We start from the raw sequence: 24,586 nt of genomic DNA on the forward strand, positions 1-24,586 counted from the left end.
ATATGGGCGGAAAACAGTTGCAGCATTTTAAGGACGACAAACACAAGTGAATCTTTCCATTCTAAACTTAAAAGAGAAAATTCAAGCCCATATCCAAACATACATTCATTTTTAAAAGTATTGTTGGAAATGCAAACCGACACATATGTAAAACTTTCTACGATTCTATTAAGCGAAATGAAAAGAAATATATTCGACGGGAAATATTGTTAAAACAGCAGTTTATCCGATCAAAAATTATACAGTTAGATAGGCATGAAATATCATGTTATAATTTTGTTAAATGTATTTTTCGTATAAATTTAGTAGTATTGTGAATTTGTAATACTCTTGCTCAACATCGATTGACGCGACGCCAAGCGGCGGAGCGCGGCGTTTTTCAGTTTGTAAACAAACAGTTTCGTATTTGACGACGTGTAAAACCGACTTTATGAAAGTAAGAAATTCAAATTATTTAGAAAAAAGAAAAGAATGATCAATCGGGGAGGTGTTTGCTGTGTTCCGGCTTTCCAAAATACCGAAAAAAAGAATCGGTAATTGAAATTTTAATCATGTATTTGGCATCCGTACTTGCTAACAACAAAAAACCTCTTATTCGTGAGAATTAAAAAACAATTAATTGTTACTTTTTATACAATAAATAAACAGTTGACGCATAACGCAGTTAATTTCAGTTGCATTAATAATAATTTACATACATATCAAGACAGGCGGAATTTTGAAAACACTAACTGAAAGCTGCGCGCTGCCTCCGCGAGGCAGTCGTCAGAAAACGATATCGGGCAAGCGTAAATAGGTAAATAAATATATTACTTTTATGTTATGTATATGAATAAACATTTACAACATTTTGTAAAAATATTGAAATAAATAATTTGATTTGTGAAGGAAAAGGAATTTTAATCAATGGTTACTTGACCATCTCTCTAATCCTTTTGGATACTGAGGGCAGTCCAGGTGTTTGTAAAGGTCAGTCCAGGTAGAAAAAATTTCTTGAGGGCAGTTCAAGTGTCGGATTAAGGATCTAATGGATTTTGTGCGCAGTTCAGTTGCACCCATTTGATGGATCACTAAAAAGCTCCAATGGGTTCAGCCTTAATGGTAATCTGATGTGTGGACCTGTGATACAGCCCGATCTATTCACAATTGTGGTTAACTTTAGAACTTATCAATTCGTATTAATTGGTGACTTAACTAAAATGTATAGATCCGTGCGTCTACACCCTGACGATTTTAAACATCAACAAATTCTCTGGCGTAGTGACCCCAACCACTCTCACTTATGGATTAAAACCATCTAGTTTTATAGCAACTCGTTGCTCACAAGAGTTAAGCAATCAAAACGACAAATCCTTTCCGAAAGAGAGTGAAATAATTCGCAAGCACTTTTATGCATGCATGCATGCATGCATTTTATACGATGCAGTCGCGGAGTGTCGCGGATCTTTCGTGCGCCGTATGTAATCAAATATTACACGACAATGAAGATTCAATTCAGTGCAGTGGTGTCTGTGACATTAGTGTACACCCGAAGTGTTCCTGACTCAAGAAGTCCGAACAAAAAATTCTGCAGGAGGGCTCCGAATTACTTTGGTTCTGCGATCACTGCCGGATCGTAGGGACAAACGTAAGTTCCTTCCTTATGTCGATTAAATCAGCGCTTCTTAATTGCCAAGATCTACTAATCAAGCAGTCTTATGATTCGAACTCAAAATGCAACCATAGCGTCATTGAAGAGTGAATTGTCCGTAGTAAAAACGACTTTGTCCAGTACAAGATCAGCGGAGGACGCCGTGATAACTTCTTTGGTTGAAACAACAAAAAAATCGACAATTCCCAGTTTCTCCTCGTTTTTCAAACAAGATAAACCCGATACATTAACCCGAGAAGTTTCCGGAAAACCTGAAAACGCCCGAAACCACAAATACACGCGCCCTGTGTTGAGTAATGAAGATGCAGATGAAGACTACACCCATACCTTACTGGAACGTGACAAATCACCCGATGCAATCTCTCCAACTCATGATGTCAAATATATCAACCACGATGACCCCAAATGGAAGACTGTAAAGTCGCGCCGTCGAGACGCCCTGAACAGAAATAATCAAGACACCAAGAACGAAAAACCCAGTTCTCTATGGTACCGGAAAATCAGCTCCAAAATCTTCAACAATTCTAGGGGCACTGCGCCGCAAATGGTTATACGTCGGACGAATCATAGGTCAAGAAGTTTCCGAGAATGACGTGAAAGATTATCTCCAAAACATCGACTGTCACGACGAGATTATTATTAAGAAGCTTACAACAAAAGGCCATAATTCAGCCTTCAGTATAGGTGTTCCCCCCAAAATATTCAACGATGTTTTCAACCCTGATATTTGGCCAGATTCAGTATGTCTTCGGGAATTCAATGTGCGCTCTTTTTTAGAGAAGAAACGCCAAATCCAAAACAACATGTAAATTCTACCGATGAAACTAAATTTAAAAACACCATTGGATTTAAACAATATTAATTATTTATGCCTTGCTCCTTATTCCTCCAAGTACTATCATCCATAATAATATAATTTATAGAATAGGTACATATTACTTAAAATCAATAACGAGCGTCATAGAAGTTTTCACTTCTGTCGTGCTGTCTTAAGCACACACTCTTTTTTTTCATTCGTTTGCATTCATAAAATATGTGATTTTTGAATCGGTCAAGAAACGTTAAAAGAAGTGCCATAGCGGTTCATTTTTGCACGCATTTTCCGTTAAAAAAGTGCCGTAGCGTGTCATTTTTTAACGCAATTATAAAATTTTTCATTCATAACACTGGTCTACAGTGAAAAAATATTCTGAATAATTTTAACTAATTGTTGCTTGTCTATCCATGCTGAATATGAGTTGATAAGTAAAAGTCATTTATTAGTTTAAGTTTTCACGATACCTGATATCAATGATATCTTCCAAATTTAACGATCCTAACTTCCTTGAGCTTGATAATAATGATATTTACTAGTTAGTTGGCATCAAATTTTGAAAATATTGTGTTTTAGTGCTCTGTTCTGTATTACTAAGTGATAAAAGTGTTAAAAGTAAAAAAAAATAATTATATTTTATAGCAAAATGTCTCTTTTAACACTCTTATCACTTAGTAATACAGAACAGAGCACTAAAACACAATATTTTCGACATTTGATGTCAACTAACTAAGTAAATATCAATATTATCAAGTTCAAGAAGGTTAGGATCGTTAAATTTGGAAGATATCAGGTATCGTGAAAAGTTAAACTAATAAATGACTTTTACTTATCAACTCGTATTCAGCTTGGGTAGACAAACAAAAATTAGTTAAAATTATTCCGAATATTTTTCCACTGTAGACGAGTATTATTGCTGGACTGTTTGTCGAGATGTTACAGAAGCAGAATACAATATATACAGAATAATGTATAGAAGAACAGTATGATTTCTGTTAATTTTTGCAAAAATCTTGTAATTTTTTTTTCTAGAAAACGGAAACTAATTTTAAGAATATATTATAAATTTTGTATTCAGCATATGAAGATTAATAAAAAAAAGTACTTTACGCGAAGAATACTTTTTTAAAGTCAAAATTTGTAGACTAGTGTAATTAGTAATTTTTTTAACGAGTTCGTATGTACATTGGGATTTTTTTGGCATGAATGGGCCATTTTAAAACGCGAGTAAAACGAGCGTTTTATAAATCAACTGGTTAACATAGGAGAAAATTTTCAAATTTTGAAAGTGTCGAAAAAATTGATATTTAAACTTACGGGCAATTCGTTAGTAAAGTATCTTTTTTTACTCGGCGGATTGTTGCATAATAGTAGTTTATTTGACGAGTTTGTGTGTAAATTGGGCCTTTTTTGGCACTCGTGCCAATTTGCCAACGAACGAGTTGAATACAACGTTTTTTTGTTCGACGAGCCCCTTAAAGGCTCCAAATCGCTTAAAATCTTTAAAATTAGCTTGACGTTTCTCAAATTCTGACAGTGTCGAACAAAAAATAACTATAATCCATTTAAAAATCAAAAACCACCAACGTCGCATTTTCCTCGGTAATTACTATTGGCAACGCTGTCTAGTGTAAAATTAGGTGAGAATTGTAATTTTGAGGTTAACTATTTATTAAGTGTCTTGTTTTTCTGGGCATGTTTAAGCAAAAATAATAAAAATTAATAAATAACTGAATCGTACTAAGCAATAATAAAACAATTTGAACGAAATTCCAAGCAATTGAATTTTATTTTGAATCAAATGTCATAATTTGTAGTCACAAACATTGCAAGAAAAAATAACTACCTAGGGTTTTTTAAATTTTACCAACCTAAAGCAACAGGTGGTGGTTTTTTGATTTTTGAATGGACTTTATAAGATGTTGTTTTTTTTATTTCAATTTTTGTCTTTATTAACCTTCAACAGCTAACATAACATGATGAAATCCGCAAACTAACATTGGTCTCAAACACCGACACAAGAAAAAATAGCTGTTTTAATATTTAATGTAGGGTATTAACATGAGTGCAATCTATTTTTAACTTTTATTGAACAGTTTCTAACAATACAATATTATTTTAAAGGTAATAAGACGAAAAAAACTTAAATTATGGAAGTATCAGTCTTAGCATTTTCTGTCTTCATTTTTACGAGTAAAACGATTTTAGAGTATTTCGAAACAATGAATACGATAAGATTCAAGGTTCAAGTATTTATAATGATGTTTGTTATTGATTAGTGAGTATTAGACATCTAACAAATAAGCTGCGATCATGTTTTTATTTTTAATCGTGGTTGCTCTGATTACTTTTTATTTTTTGCTGAAAAAGCATAAGAAAAACGATTTGGAACAGTTTCCAGAACCACCAGCCAAGTTTCTTTTTGGACACGCCTTAGAAGTCAGCTCTACCACAAGTAAAAAAACATTAATTTACTAATTCATTATTGACTCTAAATTTATCTGTCAGACCTATTGGACACGTTTACAAAGTTCACCACTGTGTATGGAAGCACTGTGAGGCTAAGACTTGGGTTCATTCTGACGTCACTTTTAACAACTGATTACAAACTCATTGAATTTATCTTGAGCAGTAATCAAAACCTGAGGAAATCTCTAAATTATACTTTCATAAGCCCATGGTTGGGAAACGGATTGTTGCTCAGCGATGGTACGAAATCGATTCGAGATTTTTCCAAACTAAAATGTTGCAAATTGTAGGAGCGTACTGGAAACAACACAGGAAAATCTTGACACCCGCTTTTCACTTCGAAATTCTGAAGCAATTCGTCCAAGTTTTCCAGTCAGTCGGTAACGTTTTGATTGACAATTTAAGAAAATGTGAAGAGTCGCCTAGTATCGATTTGCACCCACTGGTTACACTGTGCACCCTCGACACTATCTGTGGTAAGTTTCTGTTCGTGCAGTCCATGATAATGTCAAATAAGCTTACATTTCGGAAAGCGTCATCTTAGCTTAACTCATTCGACACGAAGACTGTCAAAACGAAAAACAGTTAGTTATGTGACAATACCTAATTGAATAATTTACACAGAAACCGCGATGGGTACAAAAATTAATGCGCAAAAAGGTGAGAACAACGAATACGTCCACAGTGTTAAGGAAATGTGTCGAATTGTGATCGACAGGTGTTTGTCGCCTATAAAACTGTTCCGTGTTACATACTGGATGACGAAAGATTACTACATTCAAAAAAAAGTGTTGCATATTTTGCACGAATTTACCACGAGTGTTATTACTTCCAAAAAGCAGACGAAAAACAGTAAAAGTGATGACAAAAAATCGGTCTTTCTGGATTTATTGTTGAAATTTTCCAAAGACCAAAGCCTGCTGAGTGACGAAGAAATCCGGGAAGAAGTCGATACGTTTATGTTTGAGGTACTCGTATTTGATAAATCTGTTTCAGTTTAGTTAAAATATTTCATTTTAGGGTCACGACACTACCGCTTCCGCCATTTGTTTTGCACTGTACGCTTTAGCCAATCACCCCAAGATACAGGTAGAGATGCAGATTAAACACAACTAAACAGATATATCGTCTGTATATTTTTGTGATTCAGAAAACGGTCTTAGAAGAACAAAGAGAATTGTTTGGAGATGAAAAAGATCCCATCATAGCCTACCAAGAGTTACAGAATATGAAGTACTTGGAATTGGTGATAAAAGAAACTCTACGACTGTACCCTTCTGTTCCCATGATTGGAAGATACACACAAGAAGACTTCTTATTCGGTGAGACAGTCACTCACAACACTCACTCATCATCTTATTTTGCTTGACACAGAAGGTCAAGTGATCCCCAAACGCACAAACGTCGCATTGTACATTTACGGCCTGCACAGGAACCCGGAATATTTTCCCGAACCGGAAAAATTCGACCCGGACAGATTCAACAACTTAAATGGTTTTTTACCTTTTGCCTACATTCCTTTCAGTGCTGGACCGAGAAATTGTATCGGTGAGTCCATGGCAAAGTTAGTTTTGACAATTGGAAGAATATTTTTAGGACAAAAATTCGCCATGTTGGAAATGAAAAGTTTCATTTCGAAAGTGATCCGCCATTTTGAACTAACACCCGCCGTGCCCCGACACGAACTGATCTTATCTGTGGAAACTGTTCTTAAGTCGGCGAATGGGATCAAAGTAGGGCTCAAGAAGAGAATTTAAAATTTATGATTGTTATTCTTTTTCCTAGTTGAAAAATAAATATTTGCGACATCAACTTTCATCGGTGATGTGTTTTAAACAGAAGAGAGGGTAAACATTTTTAATTACATAGTTGTGAGCCAATAAATTATACTCGTAATATTTATGATAACGACAGATACTTGATAAAAATAATAGTAGTTTATTTAACGAGTTCGTGTGTAAATTGGCCTTTTTTTGGCATGAGTGGGCCAGTTTAAAACGCGAGTGAAACGGGCGTTTTAAAGGCCCACGAGTGCCAGAAACGAGTGCCAAAAAAACGCCAATTTACACAAGAACGAGTTGAATACAACGTTTTTTTGTTCGACGAGCCCCTTAAAGGCTCTAAATCGCTTAAAATCTTTAAAATTAGCTTGACGTTTCGTTTTGACAAGTTGTCAAATTTATCAAAATCCGTTCACACAGGAGAAAATTCTCAAATTCTGACAGTGTCGAACAAAAAATTATTTTATTACACCGGCGAATACTTAATAAGTTTAAAAATTTATCGAGTGCACCGCAATTTTTATCAAGTACATGTAAAAATAACATGTTCAAGAAAAGTGATACAACACTTTTCTTTATTTGTTAACAAACTATTTTTTTTATCATTTGAAATTTAAAAAATAATGTGGGCCTTAGAGTGCTGTGAGTGAAATGACAGAGTTATAGAAGTTATAGAAGCACATTTATTGTAAAACCTCAAACATTGTTAAGCTTAAGATTTAAATAAAACAAAATGTTATATCGGGTGTGTCAAAAAGGACGGACACCAAAGAAGTTACTCAATTTAGGATACCTAATCATGGAACATGAAGAAAATTTTTTTTTTGGTTTCGGCCTTTCGTTAACGCGCAAGACAGGCAAGAGCTTTTGGAAGTCACAACTAAACTACCTGTAAAACTAAATGATCTTGTTACTGATGTGTCAACTCTCAAAGGTGCCATCAACAGATATCCAAAAATTCCTTCCACGAATACGTTCGAAATCCGTTTCTTCGTATTTTGAATCAAATAAATGTCATAATTTATAGTTACCAACATAGTATGAAAAAATAACTACCTCGAGTTTTTCTAAATTTTACCAACCTAAAGCAACAGGTGTTGGTTTTTTGATTTTTGAATGGACTTTAGCTGCAGAGACATACACCATGTGTTTTGCTAGCGGAAGACATTCCAGTGTGAATGTTATTAGGCGTTTTGAGCAACAATTGAGAGAAAAAAAAATGTAACCATAACAACTACAGACGATAGTTTTTAGTTAAAGTCCATTCGTTTTAATCACCGCCGTCTTGATGATTGACATATTTCACTATACATCTGCCTGGGCGAAGCTTTAGTGCCTGTGATCTCCACGGCGCCACTTTAGGGGGGAATGTCACTAAAAAATCATAACCTCATAAACAAATGTTATGAATTCAGTGAAGTTGTCAAAATGCAGTGTCAAAGACTCAAAGAGTGTCGCAGTTTAAAAGTAGCTTTAATAACAACAATTTTATTAATTTTGTTGATGCTAGTTCTGTGTGGTGTTTCTGGTTTTTAGCATTTTGCTGTTAGTGTTTATGAACTGGCTTTTTTATCATATTAGAACCGATATTGCGGTAAATGCAGCAACAACAAATTCCTATTTCTAGATTAATATTAAAATTATAATCTCATTCTTGGATTTGCAGTACCTACATTATTTCCTAAGCGGGTCATTTCAGATAAAGATGGGCCCACAACAAAACAATTACCTATATCTGCTTAATTAATCCGTGCCATTCTTGGTGGAAATGAGTGGAAAGGATATTTTACGTTTTGTACAGTTTTGAATATAATATCATTTTGGGCAAATTATTATTCTATGAATTTGCACTCGCCACTGACCGAGATATTTGCAAAAAACGCGGCGCCGAAACTTTGTCCCTCCCGCACAACCGAACCAGTGCGCAACATTTTGCTTTTGCTATTTAGAATATCCAAACTGTAATTACAATTAAAGTAATGTACCTATCATTTATTACTGGACAACTATGCATGACTGCATGCATCATGCAGATACATGTGTGTGGACTGCATGTCAAAATTGTCACGATGCACATGACGATGTGATAGCATGACAGTTAGTTGCTAACAGCAACCCCTGAAATCAACCCTAAACGTCAGAATCATGAGAACATAGGATTTTTCGGTCTACGCCCAGGCCGCTATAGGCACTCTGACTATCTAGCAGGTCGTGGTTTTAATAAACAATTGTCAATCTCAAAAATTCTTAAAAGACCGGACTGTACCACCCCAGATTCCCCAGAATATTGTATTTATGGACCAGATGTATAATGGTTTTTACACTAGATATTTATTGAGGTTATGTATATGTTGCACTTTGACGTTTTTCTATCGCAATTACACAAATCACAGGCAGAATATAGCCTAAGGGAGTCCGTTTCGGCTCAGGGACGCGAGGGTCGCGGGTTCGATTCCGACCCAGGGCGAAATTAAAAAATGAAAAAAAAAAAAGAAGGCTATATTCTGTCTCGTGATTCGGAAGTCACGTTAAGCCATTGGTCCCGGTCTATTGAGTTGGTCATCATGCCCCTCATAGATTTGTAAACCAGTCCTAGACTGTGTAACAAATTTTAATTTTTATGTCATATCCAGCGACCGGTACGAAAGTACCTACAGAAAAATGATATCTGTTAAGACCTTGCACATCAAAAGCAATGTTTCGTGATGTTTAATGATTCTGAAAAGTGAGTTGCGTCTTCAAACTTAGCAAGAAGAAATGAAGGTTTGTACGGAATATTTACTTGAAATCCAATAAATCGGGAAATGTGAACGGTTAAATAAAATGTGGATTGAAAGACAAAAACTAGTTTAATATTAGAAAAATGAAAAAACTAGGAAATAGGTTATATCAAAAAGATGAGCAGCTTTCTCGCAAATTTCTTTCATCGACATTCATGGTTTTTCCGTCTCTAATTCTTTGCAGTATCGAACTACTGCCATCTTTTCACGTTGAAGAAGCGACTGACCTGTGCCCCTTTTACGTGAAGCCATTCTTCAACTTTAAATTCATCGCCAATTTTGAATTTTATGCTTTTATATTTAAACAAGTCCTGCGCATGTCAAATAGATGAAATTTGGCTGACACTCAGAGATACCAAGATTGATTTATGAAATAACTAGGTTTGACATTTTGGCAAGTCTATCAACTTGACAACATTTTGACATTTGTTTATTAAAACGAATTATTTACTATACCTATTGCGTTGCTGCCATTTTTTCTTTAATTGAAAGCTGTAGACCAATTTTTTATACAAAATCGGGGTATATGTTATGCTATGCTATGCTACTAAAACACCTGTCCGTCCTTTTTGACACACCCGATATAATAAAATAAAAATAAGTTAAAAATGAGTGTATTTACTTGAAGCTGAATTGGAAGCCTAGACTTGAACACTTGAACGCCTCCAATGCGAAGTAAATAACTATGGGTCACACTACTCTCAATATAGACATCACAACCTTAAAAATCTCGTCTTTCTATAGTTGCAGTTATTCATTCGCACTTAAACAGAACTGAATCTATCTTACTGTTAATAACTGACATTTTGTAAATACTAAAACACGCACAATTTTCACACGCAATCACACCGTTTCAAGTTCTTCTTTCTATGGCCCCTACAACTAGTTGTAGTTGTCCACCAAGAACAAAGTCACAATCTACCGACAGATTGTCAGACCCGCCATGATGTACGGCTCTGCGGTATGGGGGAACGTGTCCAACACGCACCTCCAAAAACTGCAAGTCGTGCAGAATAAATTTCTTCGGGCAGCTTTCGATACACCCTGGTACGTCAGGAATTCACAACTCCATCGGGAAGCAAATCTTCCAACCATCAGGGAGTTCCTGTACGATGTTGCAAGGAAATTTTTTGAGAATGCGGCTGAACACCTAAACGCTTTTGTACGCGATGCCGTCGATTATGTCGCGAACATGCCACTCCGGCACAAACGTCCGAAGTGTCTGCTCTTCCGACAGGACTGAAGTGCAATTACCACTTCCTGTCCCTCGCGATGTTTTGCCCGATGTTTTTTGTTTCAGACCTCCACAGATACGCGTAGCTTCTTCGAAACAAATTATTAGTATTAATTAAATTTTTATAGTTTCGTCTAGGTATATTTATTCTCTCGAGCGTTTCCCCCATTTCTTCGTCGGCTCCGACAAGGGGTTTTTTGTGCAGTTTTTTCCCTTCGTTGTAACGCATAAGCGGGAGCATTGCGTCGATGCCTATCTGCAGTCCCTTTTCTTCTCGCGATTTGTTTTCCGTTATAAGTAGTTATGTACTTATTAAGAAAGTAGTACCGAAAGGCATTGCTATCAGGTCAGTATCATTTGGACTCGAACAAATTTATTAATCAACAGGGAATAAAATATGACAAACATGATTTTTCTGAAGTAATTTTTTGTTCGTGTTTGATTATTGTTGAAAACCTTCAAATGATACTGACCTAATAGTAATGCCTTTCGGTACTAACTACATAGTTAGGGGGTCATTCACGAAACTCGGTAAGGCTCGATAAGACATTGCAAATTCAAAACCATAGGAACTGACATTGTTGAAGCATTGTATTTGCCGTTTCGTTAACGATTTGCAAATTTGCAAAGTTTCGTGAATCTCCCCCTTTAGTAAATTAATCATTAATAAAAAAAATAATATGCAACACTTTTTTTAAATTTTCAACAATTTTTTTCTCAAGTTTTTTTAAATGTAAGGGTTTAAAAATTGTATACTGTCATGTTGACAGTTAAAAGACCTATCAAAATGATGACGAATAAATATAAATTGCTATTTAAAAAAATAGATGATGACGTCATTACTTTGACAAGGAACATCCTGTATAAAAAAATGTTATGTCAATAAACGTGAAATTGAAATTAAAAATTGACCTGTTTTTGTTCTTTTTTCAAAACTCAACAGTTTATGATTTATCGAATTGTTGCGTTATTTTTGGCCCTGACTGTATATCAAGATGAAGATGTCATCATTATCAAGCTCCTGGGGGTGTATTCTTCAATCTCGATTAGTTCATGTCGCTTACGACATATCTTGAACGGTTGTTGTCGCACACTACAAATGTTTTCCATTCTTGAATACCACGCGAAGAGTAGTTTCTTTAACGAGTTCGTGTGTAAATTGGACTTTTTTTGGCATGACTGGGCCAGTTTAAAATGCGAATAAAACGAGAATTGTACTATCGCGGGCATCCAAAAGTGAACCGTTTTTTTATAGTTTGATTTTTACTTTAAATCATAGGCGTCCTAAAATGTCAAAGTTTTACACTAGCGTTAAAAAAATTATTGAAATCATTTTTTTTTAAATGCCACTCACTCCGATTCAGACAGCTAGGGCTATTGGGAAGCTAGAAGAAAATTGGTCGTTGACTGCTGTGGCGAGAGAATTACATTGCAGTAAGACTTGCATCTTCAATATAAACAGGCGTTGGCAAAAAACGGGCTTGCGAGGCCAATACGAATAGGTGTTGGAAAGGTTTCTTTATTAAAGTTTACTGTAGTTTCAATTTGGTTGTAGGTCGTAAAATTTTATTGGATATTATGAGCGATTAACGGGCACAATGGTTGGGTTTGAAAAGGTTGGGAAGCGGCGCGTGCCGTTTGCCGTACAATGCAAATATACCAAATGTACAATACAACCCTGCTTAAAATATTACCTGCTAGTGGTAAACTAGGATTTATAAGCCCCGCAAGATCTTTAACTTAAAGTACCATAAAATTTTACGACCTACAACCAAATTGAAACTACAGTACTTTCACTTTAATAATGCATTAATTACTTCTCAGCCTGATTTCTATTAAAAATTATTTATTACAACTTTTTATTATTAAAATAGTAACGCCTGTTGCACGAACGCCAATGAATACAGCCTAATTTAATTTAACGAAAAATACGAAAATTTTCGCAAGCTATCGTTCACTTTTGGATGGCCGCGATTGTATGTACCATAGTAATTCTTTTCAAACAAAAACCACCATAAGTACCCTAGGCCAGGTACTTATGGGAGTACCCTCGTACTACAAAACGATCAGACATTCAAGTTGCCTGCTTGCGCTGGTTCACTTGATTACAATTTTTTTTTCCTTGGATGCTTTAATTTCTTTTTTCTAATTTGCTGTTTTAACAAAGCTGTTGACGCACTTATTTTGAATGCGTTGCTTTCTTTTAGTTGGTAACGTAACATACATTGAATGAAATATCAAATGTCATTTTTCAAACTGACAATATTATTTTTTGTATTTATTCTGTGATTTTACTTTAAATGTCAACCTTAAAATAAAAGTGTCACCAACTGTTACAAAATTCCCTAAATTGGTTTTATTTTTTAAACATGTCTTTAATATGCCCATTAGAAAAAATAGCATAAAAAAACCCGTTTTATAAAACTTAAGAGCACTCATCATTCTGCCTACGGCAGTCGTGCTGCAAATCTGACTCGTGTCTTAATATGTATTAAGTTTTATAAAACTCATGTTTTAATATACTATATTACTGATGCGAGATAAGTACTATCTTGGCGCACGTTATTGTGTTCGCCAAGTAGCTGTTTGCCTGCAAAGTATGTCACAGCTTTATTTTTGCGCGATTGTACTCTATTTGGGTAAGTTGTGTTTACTCGTTGCTAACGATAAACTCGACGGGAAGTAATTTTTTAGAATCTGCGTCTCTAATAGGTCTATTATTGTATTCAATTTGGAGTCGTTTATGGCTATCTCTTAAAGCACTCGTAGTTTAATAGATCTCCAAGAAAATTTTGATCAATATTTCAGTGTTTTATTGTCATTTACACCAAAAAACTTCCAATATTAATGTTCAAACTCTACTTTTTAACATATGCTGCAGATGTAGTTGCATCCGTTAACTTGAATTACCAATTAATACAAAATTCCCTACACTTGGGACTCGTGCGCCAAATCAACCCTTATAAATCTCGTTCTTTAACATACTATTAGTGTTTTAGAACGGTAAGTAAATTTATTCAAAATTAACTAATTGTTACAATAATTGTTGAAGACAAGATGTTGGCACTTTCTGGAAACGTATTATAGTGTGACGTCATGAAGAATTTTTCTTGCAAACTGAATCTTGTTTTCGACACAATCTTCAATGTAGCCTTAAGCTTTACTTGAAGACTTCCAGCCTCCTTGTTTTTAAAGTCCAAAAAGGTCTTCATCTTTATTAGCTAACAATGTAGCTAAACTTCGACGAAACGAGTGACTCCTAGTCCTAGCGTTCTCTGGATTTCTCAGAAATCAGAGCCGAACGCACCCTACATTCCAAGTTTCTTCTACAATATCTACTCCGTTTTCGGAATCACTTATTTTACTGCTTCTTTTTCAACACGACTGAAATTAATAATACTTTCACAAAAAAACTGCAATGGCGTTAACTGTTTGCAGATTGCGATAGAAACGCAATACAAAAATCGACATTATGGTAACATGATGTGAACACTTACCGCATTGCTTATTCTAGATATGGATGCTTTGTAATAATCTCAGACAATAACAATAAACAATTGTCTTCGATCGGTACAATGTCCTTAACGTTTTCAATACTTAATATACTATTACTAGCCATTAATCTATACAAAACAAAAAAGAAAGAAACAGGAAATAATCAATAATCAAACTCCAGGGTTGATGTGCAATTCCTTTGCTGACGTCTAAGTCTGTTTTTCTACACCAACCCTGCTAACAAAAATTAAATAGAACAACACGTATTGTTTTGGATAATCTTTTCTCCCTTATTTATAAATATTCACAACTGAAACATTAAAATAATTTTGCTTCCTTGTTAGATTTATGTTGGATATTCAGGTTATGACTTTAAATTATGTATTTCTGTACCTTGTTTGGAAATACCATGCGATCGAAAATAAAAAAAATCGAGAAAGCCGTGATTAATACGCTTCAGTTGGCAGCACGTAAAAATGTAATTCAAATGTCATTACAATAGTAATTGTCATTATTAATTGATAATTGAAATCTTAACGAATTGTCAATTGAAATTTTTGGTCACAGCATACTCTATTTTTTTTTTCGATCTCACGGTATAGTTGGTTGCAAAAAAAAACGCGAATTGAAAATTTTCCTAATGCAAATTTGGTTTTGTCGATTTGTCAATTAATTGTCTACTTGACAACCTATGAAATAATTTTTTTAAATGTCATGGAATTCTAACCTATTTCTCGTAAGAAGGTTCCACATTATGAAAGAATTGTAAAAATGTGTCAATTTTATTCTGACAGTTCCCGTTTTTTTTTTCAATCAACTGTACTACGAACAGTTCTTGTTTGCGTCTTGGTTCAGCAATGTTTTAGGTAGTTTTTGACAAACCAGACGTTTATGTCGCCATTTAACAGTATCTGCTGACAGATGACTTTTCTTATGTTGTTTCAGGTTGTCATTTCTCTTGGTCTCAAATTCGCATTTATCACAGCTGTACCACTGAACAGCATCTACTGAGAGATGAATTATTTTATGTCGATTTAAGTGATGGTTCCGTATCGTCTTAAATTCGCACTTATCACAGCTATACCATTTTGCAGCATCTGCTGACATGCTTTTTCTTATGTTGTTTTAGGTAGCCGTTTCGTTTCGTTTTAAATTCGCACTTATCACAGCTATACCACTGAACAGCATCTGCTGACAGATGATTTTTCTTATGCCGTTTTAGGTAGCGGTTTCGTTTCGTTTTAAATTCGCACTTATCACAATTATACCACTGAATGGCATCTGCGGAGAGATGAATTGCCTTATGTTGTTTAAGTTGGCTGTTGAATTTCGTTTTGAATTCGCATTTATCACAGCTATACCACTGAACTGCATCTGCGGACAGATGATTCTTGTTATGCTGTTTTAGGTTGGCGTGATATTTCGTTTTGTATTCGCATTTATCACAGGTATACCACTGGACAGCATCTGCTGACAGATGAATTTTCTTATGTCGTTTTAGGGTGGTGTTCCGTTTCGTTTTAAATTCGCATTTATCACAATTATTCCACTGAACAGCATCTGCTGAGAGATGATTTTTCTTATGTTGTTTTAGGTTGCCGTTTCGTTTCGTTTTAAATTCGCACTTATCACAGCTATACCATTGAACAGCATCTGCTGACAGATGATTTTTCTTATGCTCTTTTAAGTAGCCGTTTCGTTTCGTTTTAAATTCGCACTTATCACAGCTATACCACTGGATAGCATCTGCTGCAAGATGAATTTTCTTATGTCGGTTTAGGGTGGCCTTCTGTTTCGTTTTAAATTCGCATTTATCACAATTATTCCACTGAACAGCATCTGCTGAGAGATGATTTTGCTTATGCTGTTTTAGGTTTCCGTTTTGTTTCGTTTTAAATTCGCACATATCACAATTATACCACTGGATGGCATCTGCTGAGAGATGAATTTTCTTATGTCGTTTTAGGGTAGTGTTCCATTTCGTTTTAAATTCGCATTTATCACAATTATAACACTGAACAGCATCTGCTGAAAGATGCTTTTTCATATGCTGTTTTAGGTAGTTATTTCGTTTCGTTTTAAATTCGCATTTATCACAATTATACCAGTGGATTGGATCTTCTGTATCAAAACATGAACTTCCCAAGTGTTTGATCCACAGTAAAACAAAATATGTTTCAAACGAACACTTTTGACAAATGTAGCTTTTCACTACAGTGTCATTTTTTGGTTGATCTTGCACACAATCAGTGTCCTTTCTATGATATTTCCTGAGATGTTGCTTTAAAATTACAACAAGATCGGTTTCAAAATTGCAGTCCTTGCAGTAGTACTTTTCCAAATCGTTTCTTTCGCATCTATATGATTCGAGTGGCGGCCGATGACGTTTCGCGTGATTCACCATGCAGAAAGGTGCTTTGGTCACGTAGGAACATTTCTTGCAATTGTGAATCTTTCCGTAGCTTTTCGGGATACTCTCGCTATATTCCAAATTTGGCATTTTGATTTTATAACCTGAAAAATTTCATTTCATGTCAATACAAAAAAATTACTCAAAATAATTGCAAAATATACAAGTCTTGTCTTATCCTCTTGTAAATTTTGAATTTTTAATGGACGTCATTCATGAATCCGAAATCGTATGTCGTTACTTGAACTTCACGCTTCAATAAACACAGCTTAACAATAAACATAGCTTAAAGAACAGAATGTTAATGGGAAAGAAGAAAATCTTACTCGAAAAAAATAATAGTTTTGAAAAATTCTTTTTTGCACGAGCGGGCGTGAAAATGAATTTTAAGACGCTGTTAGCGGGCGTAAAATAGCACTTTTCAGCCCTAGGGCCGGTTTTCAGCCCTAGGACTATATGCCTTTTCATAAATTTTCATTGACATTAAAGGCAATAAGTTCAAGGCTGCTGAATTTGCAGCTTTTGCCACATCGGGTGGTGTACAGCCGCTATCATTTTCTTCGCCTTGTAACATAATTAAGCTGCGTTATTTACACAAATAAACTGAAACTTTCAGGTTTTAATTGTGGTTTTCATTTAAATTTATAAATAACAGGGCCATTGTTTTAAAAAAATGTTGTTGAAAAAAAAAAGTTACTATAGACATACAGGACCTGCCTTCCAAGACGGAGCCAACACAAAAAATGTCCCTAATACCAATTATTAAAACAGGTGCTTTAACTTTTATTTAACAAATATCCGCAGAACTTGTCACAAAATTTTTTCCATGCCGCCGGCCGTTATCGACGGTTTTGCATGATTCAAAATCCGCCGGAACGTTAAATTTCCGGCCTAGTACTTACAAAAGTGACCTTGGTTAAAAATTCGCTAGAGAATGAGCAGGCAGCATTGATTCTTAAATGCCAACAAAATTTGACATAGTTGAATTAATTAATATAGAATATGGGCTGTGTAGGTAGGCGGGATCAACGGTCTAAGCGACACCAGCGTTCGCAGTGGCGCTAGTAGGAACGATTGTATTGCGTCAACGTAAATTTAAATTTCGAGCAGTACTTTTCTGTCACTTCAACAAAATTTCTGTAAGCCACTTTTTACTGTAGTGATAACTGACATTCAAAAATTAAACTTTTCTCTATCAAACACGCAGTCAGTTTTTGAATTTTGAGTTAATTGCACTGAGTGTAATTAAATCATCACTATGATATGTTGTCCACCCGATATTAAGCTACAAATCACAATTTTTGAAAGCCAATATGCAAGTTAAAAGACAAAAACATGACAAGAGTAAACAAATTAGGTTATTAACGTAAAAGGTTGAAAACAACAAACTCTAAAAGAGTTTTAGTTTATGACATTGATAATACTGTATTTTTATGTATTTATATCTATTTTTTGTTTATAATTTCCCATTTTTTTTAAAGCGAAATTTATTCGCAAACCAGTAGAAATGTCCTCGTGGCGCGGCTGCAGGAAAATACATTGAGTACTACAAACAATAACAATTAATTGCGTTATTATCAAAAACGCAAAATCTTTGTTGTGCCAGGAATGTTGCGTCCGTGGAAAAGTTGTGCGCTTCAATAGTATTTATTTTTCACTTTAGTATAATTGCATGATAACTCCTAGGATACGAAATACGTAAACATGTCCATAACAACCGGGGAATAAAACAGGGCGTAATAAGAATAAGCGGGCGTAATGAATTCATAACGCCCTCATCAATTCATAATTGCAAAGATGCCAATTTTTTTTTTTTTAAGAACACGTATAGTGAAAAATAAAATCTTGTATGCACCACGGCGTCACCGAATGATTACGCCCATCGAACGATATCCATCTCTCGGGCTAAAGCCCTCGAGCTGGATTCATCGTTCTCCGGGCGTAATCATCGTTGTAACGCCATTGGTGCATAAATAGCTATTGTGTAAAACAAAATTCTGATTAGGATTGTTTTTACTTTGATTTTTAAAATTTGCCGATGTAAAAACCCACTTACATTCTCAAAACAGCGATTTCTGTAATTGTTGCTACATTTTAATTACAAATAACCAAGTTCAACGCAAAAATGTAGATTCGGTATATGTATTTTTAAAGGTTTTTTTTTAATTTGTCGGTGTAAAAATGGATTTAGAGAAAAGTTGCTTCCTTAAAACAGCGACCTCCGTAATTGTTCTCACATTTTAATTGCAAATTGCAAATACGCAAGTTCAACGACAAAATTTTAATTCGGATCCTAAAAATTTTGTGGATTACACGTCCAGAAAATGTTTTGCGAGTGCTCGTGTTGCCCGCCGCGGCTAGGCGCCTTGGCTACGCAATACCACTCACACTCGCAAAATATCATTTTCTGGACTAGTAATCCAAATAACTATTGTGTATCACACGTCCAGAAACGGTTTTGCGAGTACTCGCATTTGCAAGCCTCGGCCCGCAAACTTACTCGCACTCGTAAACGTGCCATTTCTGGCCTAGGGATACAAATAACTATTTTATTCGACACTGTCAGAATTTGAGAATTTTCTCCTGTGTGAACGGATTTTGATAAATGTCACAACATGTCAAAATCAAGCGTCAAGCTAATTTTAAAGATTTTAAGCGATTTGAAGCCTTTAAGGGGCTCGTCGAACAAAAAAACATTGTATTCAACTTGTTCGTGTGTAAATTGGGGTCAGATGATAGTCAACTTTGTTTTTTCAAATACATAGCTTGGTATATTTTTTCATTCCGATTTCGAAAGAGATTATTTTTCTGAATCCAACGATATGCCACATGTTAGAATGCATTTAACAGTAACCGCGAAAATAAATAAATAAAATGGCATTATTGGAAATGTTTTCTTCGAAAAAAATCAGGTGTAGAGTAAGGCCGCGCTGAGATATGACATTTGGTGGGGGTGTGCATAGATGGAAAATAGTCGGACGAGTCCATCATTCGCAAAATAGGGGTGTTCAACAAATTAACAATCAGCTGATTGTAATTGTGACCGCTATTCTCTGCTGTGACTGCTTTTGTCACGCCACTGGAATATTTTTTCCGCGCAGATTTCCCCCACCAAATGTCATATCTCAAACCGGCCTTACTCTACTTACTATGGAAAGCAATCCCAAACTCAATAACAATACTTTTTGAAGATTAAAAAAAAAAATAATGTGACAGAAGGTGTAATATGTAAATACATATTGCGTTTAGGGTTTATTTGTCTATGGTCAAACGAGTCCAGGGTGTATTTACTCTTTAAAAAATACCGGAAGTAGGGATAATAGTTAGTGGAAACATCACCGAAACGTTGGTAAGCAACAGAAAAAGATGTAACATATTACTGTCTCAATTACTCTCAATCGTTCACAAGTTTTTTGTTTGCGCATGTGTATTGTGCATGGATTTATTAGTATAGTCCATTCATTTTAAATCTTGGGTTTAGTAATAAAACTTGCCTGCTTTGACACTTGTCCGAAACTCAGTGAATCTAAAACTGTGTTCAATACCGAGTGTCAACTACCAAACCTGACCATAGGAATTTAACATGAAAAATAGTTTTTGCGTGATTTCAGGTACCTACTTCATTAAGAAATTGATTAAATTTAACATTTGTTAAATGGTCAAGTTATTAGAAACATTTTTATTCACATTTATCTAAATGTCGAAATATGTTTGTGTTTAAATTTACTACTAAAATCGCCCAATAATTTGATTATTAAAAATACCATCCCAAACATTAAATTTCTGAGGGCATTGCGTTCTTGTAGTTAAATTTATCCGCGGATTTTCTTGAGACAAATATCGAGTGTTCTGGGTGGCTCATTATTATTTAACATACATTTGCATTCGTCGGTAAAACATCTGTTTTTAGGTACTATAAATATGTTCTGCTTACCTTATCTATACGACGGGTGCAGGTAATAATAAGACATCCCAAGCATAGACAGAAAGTATATAATAATGGGGTTTTCCAGAATTTTAAAAATATAGGACCGGCCGGCCCTAAGCCACTAAACAATTACAGTCTTAGTTGTACCGTTCAAGAAATAACTTGTGTTGTGTAAAGTGAATTCAGTGCGTTAATTTTACTCAATATGTCAGGTGGTTTGGGTCATTTGACTTATCAGCCTGAACAAATTATTCTTAATGTGCTGGAATATTTGTTGCCAATACTGGTGAATCATCTAGTGAATTTGATTCAGATGACGATTAATTTTCTATTTGTTTATGTAAGTATTTTATTATTTTATTTATTAATTTACTTTAAAGTATACATGTAATGGATACTTTATTAATTACTCTTATTTCTTTATTTAGTAATCTTATTTCTCAAATACAAAATTTCCCAATACAAAATCAACAATCTCTTAACATTGTTTTGGTCACTGATCGCAAAATGTGTTTTAATTTTTTTTTATTTGCGGATACTTTAAGGTCTCTTTCTTTTGCTCGTCGATAAGATGGTGAAAGTACGACGTGGTACCAATTTTATGTGAACAGAGGGATTACTACTTTACAGTACCCACACAATGAAAACTTGCCGCTTTCGTAATTTACGGCGTTTTGAGTTTACAACTTTACCCAAGATTTAAAATGAATGGACTATACTGGATACGGTGTACAGCCATCATAGTTGAACAAGACGTACCATCTATTTCTGTCGCTCTCAACGCATTATCTGGGTATTAGCACTATCCTTTAGCGAGTCCCCCGACTGTGATTGGTTTAAATTCTCAATCTATCAATTATTTATTACTCTCCTGTCATTCGTGTCATCTTTATGTAGGCAAATGCTAATGCTATGATGCGAGTGCGAGAAAGATAACTCTCGCAGAGAGAGACAGCACACAAAAGTAATAATAATACTGATACTAATCAAATCACCAATCAATATAACACATCAGACTTGATGCAGTGTCAGGATGTCGTAATTTAGTAATTGTCAATAGATGAAATAATTGGGTGAACGTTACGTTAACAATGGTGTCGTGGCGGCTTGAGTCGTGGATCGAGGTGATCGTGGTCTGCACATCTATCACAGGCTTACCTCCTGTAAAATAATAAAATGGGGTGGTGAGTAGGTAACCAGTTCGCTGAAAGTGTTGTGCGAGCACAACCAACACATATTTACAATAATGAATGACACACACCTTAAATATGGTACCATCGCAACGTCAACTCTTAATAACGGGTGACTATTAAAATTTTCACTTGGAGTTGGCTTTGAACGAGTTTTTATTTTTTCTGTCACTTTAGACACACGCAAGAACGAACGACAAGTGTCAGTCAGTACAATTGAAACATAACCAAATTAAGAGAAGAAATATTTATTGAAATGTCAAACTTGTCAGTGTCTAAGGTGCAACGGAAAACAAAGAATGATCCATAGCCAACCCTAAGTGAAAATTTTAATAGTCACCCGTTACCTTTGGTGATTGTCAAATATTATCACATATTCATTGAGCTCTAGTACTTTAGGTCATTATCAATTAACATTAACTAATTGAGCTCTGTCCAGGGTTAGGGGAAAGACTAGGGTTCACACAGAACCCTCTAGGACTCAGTCCTCATCTCAATAAACAACTGTAATCAAACGAGGCGCCCTGATAACACTCAGCGACCCTCAATCAATTGTGATCACCATCGCGACGAAGGTGTGCAATGAGTACAAGTACTCGCTCCGCCCGATACACAGATGAGCAGCCCTGATAACACTCAGCGACTCACTCAATCTGTCTCACATCCACTGGCAGCTCCCCGGTCTCTGCCAGTCCAATAGATCACAATCAATTTCACACCACTAGCAGCTCCACGGTCTCTGCTAGTGTACAGTTGCCGGAAACAAAGGAAAGGTGGACAGTCTAATTAATTAGCTCGACATGTCGGGGCTCAATCATATCAAAGTTAGGAATCTCATCAACTGTCATTACAACTCTAATTAAATTAACAACATGATCACCCTCAATGGTGAAAATAACATTATCTCAATTAATTATAACTCACGAGCAGTCCTGATCTCAGTCAGCGACTCTCAATTAACGATTAAACACGAGCAGTCCTGCTCTCAGCCAGCGACTCTCAATTAATTATTATTATTAATCACGAGCGGTCCTGATCTCAGTCAGCAACCCTCAATTACTTGTAGATCACGGGCAGTCCTGATCCCAGTCAGCGACCCCCAATTAATTATAAAACATTTAAAGACTCACAATACTAATTGTTAATTATGGCCATGATCGTTATCAAAATCAATTATTAAAATGGGTAAACTCACCACAACACCAACAGAAATAGGTCACTCAGTGATACACTCACCTTATTGAATATTTTTACACCACAACAACTTCTGCGGGAAAATCGGGTTCAAACTATCGACAGCGATCGAGTTTTGTGTCTGAACGACTGTTTATTTCCCACTCCCTAACGCTTTCTTAACAAAGAAATCTAATCGGTATCAATCACGTAACGTGTACCGTCTTAAAACTATAAACTAAAACAGGAAACAAAAACGGAAAAATCACGGCCACACATTGCGCCGTCCTACATTTATTCTAATCTGTTTCTCTGAAGTTTGCATAGTTCGAGAGTATTTGAACCGTTAACTCTATCAAGTATTATTGTTTTAGAACTTGAACATATTAAGAATGACTAATTCGTCTAAAGCCAGGTATTTTTCACTCTAATGTGAAACACTGACAATGCTGTTGGTAAAGATTTCACAAAAGGAAATCCAGGTTTGGACTACAAAGGTGAAAAGAGTTGTCTGCCTTCAACAACTACCTATATTTTCGTGAACCATTTAACTTTAATTTGTGCGTAAATTCAAACTCACAAGTATCCATGAAACTTACAAAAAAACACCAAAATATATATTAGTCGTAAGAGATTCTTATATTTATTCATTATTAAATAATACATCTCTGTTAAGTTTACTTCTTATCTTGTTTTTGTTTAGAGTTTTCGCAGTTTTCTTACATTCGTAGTGTATTTCCCTTTGCTCGTCAACATGTTGGATCATATTTACATGTCGTTTTGCTTTTCGAGGGCTACTAAAATGCTCTACTGTTACATCTGCATTATATCGCGAATCTACTGATTAAGTAGCCGTAGTTTTATTTTCTAACAATTTTTAAAAACAGGTAAGTAAGTGATGAAAGAGATATTAAATATTTAAGTTTTATACGCTCTATCTTTGTTGCCACTACAATGTTCTTCTGCGAAATTGAGATTAAAGGGGGCATTGGGTGTGGTAGGAAAATTCAGGTATTGTGAAGATACCTATACAAACCCTTTTTAAAATTTTGCATGGTTTTTTACATTCATCCTAATCAGAATTCCGAAAATGTTTTGAACAAATAACCGCATCGTTTGCAACTTTGATTGTCTTTTCCACACTGATAACAATTTGTTTCTTAAGAAGGTTTCTTTTGGAAAACTGAAATCATTTTTTCACCCAGGTCTTCGGTATTTGTAAAGAATCGTCTATTTTAGGTACATACCAGTGAAAAGATAAGTCTTGTCTTGAAGAACTATAAGGAGTAGAACAAATTCTGCAGGTTCTCATTATTGCAATTATTCTATTTTACGAATTCAGGAAGTTTTATGACAGTTCCGACCACAGGTTCAGACTTTTGAATTAATTTCAAACTTCAAAATTGACATTTGCGAAACATCAAAACGACATACGTATTGTAATAACAGAGAGAAACATATTTTAATACAGGTTAGAATGAAATGGGGGAAGGTACCGAAGTCTGTGATATGTTTTTTCAAAGTCGACATACGTGTCAAAATTAATACCAATTAAATAATTTCTCTTGTGTTTTTCCAAGTTTCTGAAGCTTCTATTAATCTTTTAAAATTTTCGTAGTATTTAATTTAGTGTTAGCGTTGTGTAAAGTCTGTTTTTTTTT

The 24,586-nt window shown here is 35.1% G+C and overlaps 2 protein-coding genes across 4 annotated transcripts in view; one reads left to right on the forward strand and one right to left on the reverse strand.

Annotated features, from left to right (window-relative positions):
- LOC138130302 (zinc finger protein 431-like) overlaps nt 1–24,586 on the reverse strand; it is a 36,734-nt gene that overhangs the window by 4,662 nt on the left and 7,486 nt on the right. The window contains exon 1 of one of the 3 annotated variants that reach the window (XM_069046745.1): nt 21,647–21,725. The exons of 1 other annotated variant lie outside the window; for it this stretch is intronic. The gene's annotated coding sequence lies outside the window, so the exon portion shown is untranslated. Of the gene's footprint in view, nt 1–10,117; nt 11,639–21,646; nt 21,726–24,586 lie in introns of those variants that run through there. One more of the 3 variants, XM_069046744.1, reaches the window with a different exon arrangement.
- Nucleotides 3,983–6,746, forward strand: LOC138130303 (probable cytochrome P450 4d14). Its single transcript, XM_069046746.1, has 8 exons — nt 3,983–4,920; nt 4,974–5,174; nt 5,225–5,410; nt 5,559–5,902; nt 5,955–6,023; nt 6,085–6,256; nt 6,309–6,482; nt 6,531–6,746. Exons 1-8 carry the CDS (start codon nt 4,779–4,781, stop codon nt 6,689–6,691), a joined length of 1,449 nt encoding a protein of 482 aa, XP_068902847.1. The 5' UTR covers nt 3,983–4,778; the 3' UTR covers nt 6,692–6,746.

The sequence above is a fragment of the Tenebrio molitor genome, chromosome 5 (assembly GCF_963966145.1).
Source record: "Tenebrio molitor chromosome 5, icTenMoli1.1, whole genome shotgun sequence".
In the NCBI taxonomy this organism is placed as follows: Eukaryota; Metazoa; Arthropoda; class Insecta; order Coleoptera; family Tenebrionidae; genus Tenebrio; species Tenebrio molitor.

Bases quoted from the DNA above. Each gene is read 5' to 3' on its own strand.
- LOC138130303 (XM_069046746.1), top strand. From the start codon at position 4,779: ATGTTTTTATTTTTAATCGTGGTTGCTCTGATTACTTTTTATTTTTTG. The intron at 4,921-4,973 runs GTAAAAAAACAT...TTTATCTGTCAG, and splicing joins AGAAGTCAGCTCTACCACAA to ACCTATTGGACACGTTTACA. The intron at 6,483-6,530 runs GTGAGTCCATGG...GAATATTTTTAG, and splicing joins TGGACCGAGAAATTGTATCG to GACAAAAATTCGCCATGTTG.